The sequence below is a fragment of the Cucurbita maxima genome, unplaced genomic scaffold (genome assembly GCF_002738345.1).
Source record: "Cucurbita maxima cultivar Rimu unplaced genomic scaffold, Cmax_1.0 Cma_Scf00003, whole genome shotgun sequence".
In the NCBI taxonomy this organism is placed as follows: domain Eukaryota; kingdom Viridiplantae; phylum Streptophyta; class Magnoliopsida; order Cucurbitales; family Cucurbitaceae; genus Cucurbita; species Cucurbita maxima.
In genome coordinates, this window is record NW_019272019.1 from 5356951 (window position 1) to 5364581 (window position 7631).

General features: G+C 35.7%; 1 protein-coding gene and 2 long non-coding RNA genes across 8 annotated transcripts in view; 1 reads left to right on the plus strand and 2 right to left on the minus strand.

Moving 5' to 3' along the window:
* The first annotated feature begins 2764 nt into the window (after positions 1–2764).
* LOC111476550 lies at positions 2765–5527 on the plus strand. Of its 4 annotated transcripts, none has more exons than XR_002717109.1 (5): positions 2765–2902; positions 3612–4001; positions 4464–4593; positions 4676–4758; positions 5024–5527. It is a non-coding gene; the product is annotated as an uncharacterized LOC111476550 (long non-coding RNA). The 4 variants fall into 4 exon arrangements; XR_002717107.1 differs by having other exon boundaries at positions 2768–3692; positions 3869–4001; XR_002717108.1 differs by having other exon boundaries at positions 2771–3692.
* LOC111476551 lies at positions 4437–5077 on the minus strand. The gene is made up of 2 exons (XR_002717110.1): positions 4990–5077; positions 4437–4799 (listed from the first exon to the last, which is right to left on the minus strand). It is a non-coding gene; the product is annotated as an uncharacterized LOC111476551 (long non-coding RNA).
* A 202-nt stretch (positions 5528–5729) lies between the features above and the next one.
* The window catches only part of LOC111476549 (transcription initiation factor TFIID subunit 5), an 8139-nt gene continuing 6237 nt past the window's right edge, over positions 5730–7631 (minus strand). For 2 of the 3 annotated variants that reach the window (XM_023120257.1, XM_023120256.1), the window contains exons 15-19: positions 7065–7181; positions 6434–6699; positions 6249–6344; positions 6088–6163; positions 5730–5997 (exon numbers count right to left, since the gene is read on the minus strand). In XM_023120257.1, coding sequence (XP_022976025.1) covers positions 5935–5997; positions 6088–6163; positions 6249–6344; positions 6434–6699; positions 7065–7181 — 618 coding nt within the window. In that variant the 3' untranslated portion in view covers positions 5730–5934. The remainder of the gene's footprint in view (positions 5998–6087; positions 6164–6248; positions 6345–6433; positions 6700–7064; positions 7182–7631) is intronic. The other variant, XM_023120258.1, reaches the window with a different exon arrangement.

Below are 7631 nucleotides of genomic sequence, written 5' to 3' on the forward strand. Positions count from 1 at the left end.
ATGTAAATTTAAATAGAAAACTAGATACAGATATGAAATGACAGGGCGACACTTACCTAGACTAAGTTTGAAAGATGTAATTAGATATTTTTTTATAATTTAAATTATTTATTTTGTAGGGTCAACTTTTGGTCAAAGGTTGGTGGTAGGTGGAAGCTGATGTCACAAAGCATTAAGGAGAGAGAAGGATTACACTGATTAAACCCTTTTATGGAATTTGGCTCTAAATGACATATATATATATATATATATATAGATAGATAGATAGATAGCGTGTGTATGTATATTGAAATCGAGTTTTGTTTATACTTGTATCGTTAAAATAATCTACTCGTGAATTCTAACGGGCACTTTTATTTTAAGTGCTTTTGACTTCTAAGAACATTCAGTGTATGGGTTGAGATTAAATTATCGACATTTGAAATGATATAATAAATAATTTTAATTCATTATGGTCGATAGATATAAACGATATATATAATGTTAAGGTTTATGATTTTTGGAGGCATCATCCGACACATTCTCACATGGGGTTTGCCGATCCAATTCATTTCTCTTCCCACTTGTGAAGATTCCTAGACAAAGGATCCCATGGCCATGGACACCTCAACATATTTTTTTTGACATAGGAGAAAAGTATTCTCGAGATAAATATTCTGATATAGAAGGCGTTTTTTTGGGCTTTCCCTTTTGGGTTTCCCTTCAAGGCTTTAAAATGCTTATGCTAAGAGAAGGTTTCCACACTCTTATAAATGGTGGTTTGTTTTCCTCCCCAATCAATGTGGGACATCACAATCCACCTCCTTTTGGGGCCAGCGTTCTCGCATGCAGTCTTTCCTTCTTCTAATCGATGTGGGACCGCCTTCAAATTCACCCCCTTTGGGGTCTAGCGTCCTTACTGGCACACCGTTCAATGTCTGGCTCTGATACCATTTGTAACCGCCCAGATCCACTACTATAAATGGTGGTTTGTTCTCCTCCACAACCAATGTCAGACATCACAAAAACCCGAAAGGGAAAGCACAAAAAAGACAATATCGACTAGCAGTGGATTTGGATTCGGGCAGTAACATGTATATGTATTAAACATGTGTGAGAGAGAGAGAGGGAGAGAGAGAAATTTAGTTTGGTGACATAAAATGAATTGAGTAATAAAGGAGTGGTCCATGCATGGCAACCAACACTTTGTCCCTTAAGAGAAAAGTGGGACTCAATGGGAATTAATAAAGGCTTTTATTTTATTTTTTTAATTCAACATAATATAATGTTTTAATTTGTCCCTAGGAATAACCCTAAACCCAAAGGACTAACCTTTAAAGGTTGGAAAGGGTAAGAGAAGATGGGAGGGAGGTTCCCTTAGCCATACATAGCCATTACCAAACACTTTCCTTGCTTTTAACCTTACCAAATTAAACATTGGTCCCCAACCCTAATCTTTTTTTTCTTTTCTCGAGAATAGTTCTATTCCGGGGTTTGAAAAGATTCGGTGACCTAAAGAATTCGATCAACGTAATCTTACTCGTACAATTTAGAGGTTTGTAACAGTCTAAGCCCACCACTAACGCGTTTGCTTGTTACGTATCATCATTGCCTCACCGACGTAGATATTTTTCACACCCTTATAAAAAATGTTTCGTTCTCATCTCCAACTGACGTAGGGTCTCTCAAGGTTATCAATTTATTCGAATTGGGTTTGTTCAAACAAATGAAAACTTTATGAATTAGGTTGATTAGTTTGACCGCTTTGGCTCATTAGTATCGTCGTCAGTCTCACGATTTTAAAACGCATCGAGTAGAGAATTGGGTTTCTTTCCTCTCTCTGACCGATGTGGGATCTCACAAGGTTATCAATTAATTTGAATTGGGTTTTCTTCAAATAAATGAAAACTTTATGAATTAGGTCGGTTCATAAATTTCTCGAAAAATAGTTGACCGTTTTGGCCCGTTAGATATCGTCGTCAGTCTCACGAGGAGAGGTTTCCACATACTTATAAGGAATGTTTCGTTCTCCTCTCCAACCGACGTGGGATCTCACAAGATTATCAACTTATTTGAATTGGGTTTTGTTCAAATAAATGAAAACTTTATGAATTCGGTCGGTTCATAGATTTCTCAGAAGATAGTTCGGGTCAAACCGAATCAACTCAAATTCATCTTATCCCGCGCTTTTTCTTCTCTCTCTATCACTCTCCCAATGGAGGGAGGCAATGAGCATCACAATTTGTTGTCAGGGAAATGAAGGTTGAGGAACCCATTTCATCCACACACACACACACACAAAGCACCAACAAAATAGAAACACAACAAAAGAATACCCTAAAACAAAGAAAGAAGGAAACTGACTTCTCTCTTGACGCAGTCCCATCGAGCCCAATTCCCAACAAGACATAAAAACTCTCTATGGTACAACCAAAATCCAACGGCAGGGATTCATTATCCTATCTCGTACCTTTCAAAGGACAACGCTGGCACGAATATGAAAATTTGAACTTCTAACGTTATTTGAAACATAAATAACAACCAAATTTTTAATAATGGTGAGTCGAGATTCGTGACAAATGTGTATAGGTAAGGCTTTTTTTTACCTATAAATATATGATATGAAAATTTGAACTTCTGACCTTAAATTAGTGGCCGGCTCCTTTAGGCCCTTAAATGCATGATATGAAAATTTGAACTTTTGACCGAACGAAAAAACTTTTTAAAAAGATAAATAGTTATCAAATTGTTAATGATGATGAGTCGAGATTGGTGACAGACCCTTAAATGCATGATCCAACCACAACTTTTAGAAAGCTTTCAAATTTCTCTCTCCCCTCTCTTTGTATGAACTGATTGAATGCTTTGAAGAACATCAAGAACACAGTGTGATTGATAAGATGGCCAAAGCCCAAAGCTTTGTGTACTTTCTCTCATCTCAAAAGCTTTCCTTTTTTTTTTTTTTTTTTGTTTCTGTTTCTGTTTATGTTCTTCCAATGACCATTTTATGGCGAAATGTTGTATCTGCTTCATGTTTGTGACCATAATTATGCAAAAAAGAAGAAGAAAAGTTTGCTTTTTTGGTCATCTTTTACCCAAAACCCTAATTTATTAAGAACATCCATATGGGTGTGTGAGAATTTTGATACTTTTTGGCATGTTTTGGGAAATTTCCTTATCTGGGTTTCTAGATTTTAGTGATTTGATTCGACCCATTTGGCCAAAATTTGATCTTTGATGTTGTTGTTGTTCTTGAGGAATGGTGTTTGTAGAATCGAAGTTGACAGAAGAGAGTGAGCACACAGAGGCTTTTGGTATAATGATATGCCATTGCTCTTGCGTGCTCACTTCTCTGTCTGTCAGCTTCCATCGCCAATTCCTTCTTTTTTCCTCCCCAAATACTCAATTTTCTTCCTTTTTTCTTGTCTAATTTTTGTTTCATTGTTCATATGTACTTCAATTATGATGGTTCATGTGAGAATTGAGATGGGTTTTGTGATCTTGAGAAGTAAATCAAATTTTTGGGCTCAATAATTCTCATTCAATTGGTTTTGATCTGAAAATGGAAACCTAAGTCCAGGTCTTGTTGTTCTTGTTCTTGTTCTTCTTTGGTTCTTTTGCTAGAGGTTTAGAACAGAAGCTAATGGGGGAGGATCTACAAAAGAAAAGCACAAGATGATTCATTTATGCAGGTTTTGTCAACAATGAAACTGGTAATTTTAAATGTTATATTTTTAAGACAGCCGTACGTCAATTGCAGTGACAAAAAAATATTATTAGTGGGATCTTTTTTTTTTTCTTTCTTAATTTTGGAAATTAATTATGACTTCATTGACTGCTTATATGCATCTCTTTTTGTTTTGGTCTTGTTCATTATTTTCATTTTGAGGTCGAATTTCAGACACATCGAGCTCGAATATCGAGCTCAAATAACTACATATTATATAAGTCATGTGGTTTGAGAGATTGACGTTTAGGGTCTATATTACTAGTTATAGTCTACAAGCTTGTGCAAGCTCGAGGTATGTGATAAGCCTTTTCTATCAATGAAATAATGAGCGATGATTCTTTTTTTTTAGTTCAATAAGTATGAAGCAAGGGATCGAACATTCAACCATATGGAATGCTTACTATGCATCTTATTCATGTTGAAGAATGTTTTTTTAAGTCGGAGTGATTTTTCATTTGAGCATCTATTATTTTAAATATATGAATGATAAATTAAGTATTAAACATTTCTTAGAGCTATTAAGTAGTTGAAAGATCTTGTGTGAAAGTTTGTTCTCCAGTGGTCAATGCGTATGTCTTGTTAAAATATTTTGTTATTAAGAAAGTTCTAATAATTTATTTGGATATAACTCGAATAGATCAATTGGTTGAATACTTATTTTCAGTCTTGAATACTTATTTCTAGTCTCATCTCGAAGACAAACATACTACCATTGCATCACAGATCCCATTATAACTGCATTTTCTTGATTCAGACTTATATGGTAGATAAGCAAGGACAATGAAATATCGATCCCTGAATAACGGATGGAGGTTGTCTCAAAGCCCCTCGCCCCATCTCAATGAGGATAAAACGGAAGGAGACGGGAATTAGTACATCAAATGGTAGAATCATATGACAAACACATTCAACGGATAAACCTTCAGAAAGGGTTTCAATAAACTGATGTCTACTCTTCTAATGCAGGGCATTGAGTTGAGCATTCATCTAAAAAGGATTATTGGTTTTTGAACTTCCACACTCAGATAAATAGCATTTGATCATAAAATGTAAGCCTACTACTTCCTTTGCCAGTTGCCTGTTGTGGATTCTGTGATGATCATAAAATGATATATATTAGCATCGGACTTGGATAATGTCAAGGTAATTGTAACAGCCTAAGTAGATCAATTCTCATCTAAAAACAACAATTCCAGTCAACAGTTCTTCATTATAAGAATTCAAGAAAACAACAATTCCAGTCAACAGTTCTTCATTATAAGAATTCATGTTAGACATACGTATATCTTTTGGTTGAATAATGGTGTGCTGCAGCCTGCCAAGGAGGAGCTCAAGAACCGAGAAGATGATGGAAGAACACATAATCTCATCGGTTCGTGCTAACATAATCACAGACATTAGAAGTATGGATGAAATTGCAGTATAAACAACCAATGAGAGTGAAGTTTGAAGCTCCAAACAAGAGAATAAGATGTGTAAACATATGATGTAATGTATGAAAATGGCCTATAAGTAGTAGGGCATCCAAAAGTGCACTGCTTTATACTTTATACTTACTGAGCTTTAGCAGTAAATGTGCACTGCCATCTCCAACCCTGATAAACAGTTAACATGAGAATCATTTCTTAGCTTGCCTCTACCAAGTCAGAATCTACTGTTCTTGATGGGCTTCCATGAACAGTTTTCTTTTTCATGAATGCAAAATGAAGAACAAGACTAAAAGATACAGTACAATTTGAAACTGAAATGGCAGAAGTAGTAAATCAGATGCCATCAATTCAGGTATAACACTGTACTCTACCTTTATCAGCCTGTTCACTACCCTGAGTAACAGTGAAAGCTAGGCACTTTCTTATCTTACACTTTCTCCTCGTCTTTTTCTATGCACTTGTTTTTCCCCCTTTTCAAAGACCCTATTGAACAAACAGTTCATATCCTTTTACACTTTTCTTATCTCAAAATTCTTTTTAGCTGCAAATTTTCTCGTCTTTATTCCCATTAACAGTACAATCATTTGAGATGAGGTAAGCCCTGCAGGTACGAGTCATTTCACTTCAAAATTTGGAATGAACAGAATAATTCTTACATGGATAAGATAATGTCAAGACTTTTGCACAAAAAGTTTGGCTGGAAATGATACACTATTAAATTTCCAATAAATGGAACGTTAGAAAAGAGATCTTATCAGGAAAAGGTTATTAAAAATGAACTACAAAGGAAGAGTGTCAGGCCGTTGATGCACTTTTGGAGAGAGCCCCAGCTGCAAATAAGAGATTCCTCCGAGAGAACTGAATCAGAAAGAAAATACAATTATTTAGAGATATGTTATGGGAAGAAATAAATTTTAAAAAATGCTAGTTTAGTCTGTCGATCGATACCCGCAAACTGTAAACTGGAGTTGATTTGGTTGGTAGAGTCTTCAAGGATCTAAGTCTATTGGCAGTTCCACTTTTGCTGTTAACGAGAACAGAGACGTTTAATATGCAAATGTTAAATAATTATAACTGAAACATCTTTAACTATTTTAGGAAGAACTCACTTTTCATCTGTTCTAGGTGGCTTTGTGCTTGAAGTTACGTCCCATAATTTCACTGTGCAATCGGCAGAGCCAGAGGCAAGGAGAGAACCCTCACAACTGAAATGGAATATACATCAAATATTGGATAATTACTTGCGTGGATATTGGGTGAGGTGGGAAGGGGGTGGAATTTTTCTTTTATATACCTGAAAGCAAGGCTCCAAACGCATGATGTGTGTCCAATCAAAGGTGTAACACAGCGACCAGTTGATAGGTCCCACATCATAATCGTACCATCTTCATCACCGGATGCCATGAACCGACCATCGGGTGACATAGCCAAAGACAGGATCATGCTCCTGTGACCGATGAAGATTCGAACGCATTCCCCACTCTGGACATCCCACAATCTAACCGTTTTGTCACTTGACCCAGTTGCAATGTAGTTGCAGTTGGCATGCCATTGAACACACTGAAGATGTCGAAAGATTTGTCATGGATCATATTATACCAGAAACACTAGGATCAGACAACAAAAAAGAGTTGATCTGGAAAAGCTTAAATATTTAATTCTTGAAGATGAGGTTTTAAACTACGGAAATCAGTGTAAAGACTTCCATCATTCAAGGGAGAGGGATCGATACAGCAGAAAACTAGTTACAAATAAGAAAACAACTGTACGCAGGGAGAGAATAATGCTTAAATTTGAGGGGGAAAAGACAACACAGGTAAGGAGGAAAAATGGTACTACTATCTGCTTGAATATTCTATCGACCGCTCCCAACTTATATATAAGTAATTAAAGATCAGAGAAGGAATAAGGAATGAACTGCTCACATCCACATCGGATAGATGTCCTGCCATGATCCTCAGAGGTTGAATTCTGTCCATAGACCAGATCCTTGCAGTTCGATCATGTGAACAACTAGCAAAATAATGTCCAACCGGACTAAACTGCACCAGGAAATTAAATATAACGATGAAATCTTTCACATTGCACAATATATCTAAAAGTAGAAAAGTCCCAGTACCACATGCAAATTAAAATGACGTATAGACAGAAAAGTCTACTGAAGCTTGAGAAAAAGAAAGAGTGAGAATCTCTCTACTCATAAGAAATTAAGAAACTAGAATTTGAAAACAAACAACAAAAGCGCTAAGTAATGACATTAGAAATACAGGCACGACACCTTGAACAGACAGGACCAGCGATTGAAGGAATAAGTAACAAGACAAAACTCTTTTAGATACGGTGGTTCATCCCAGTAATAAACCATACTGACCCAAGCATAGCAAATGCCATTCACTTCAACTCATATATCTTAGAAATATATATATATATATATATATATATATATATATATATATATATATATATATATATATATATATATATATATATTT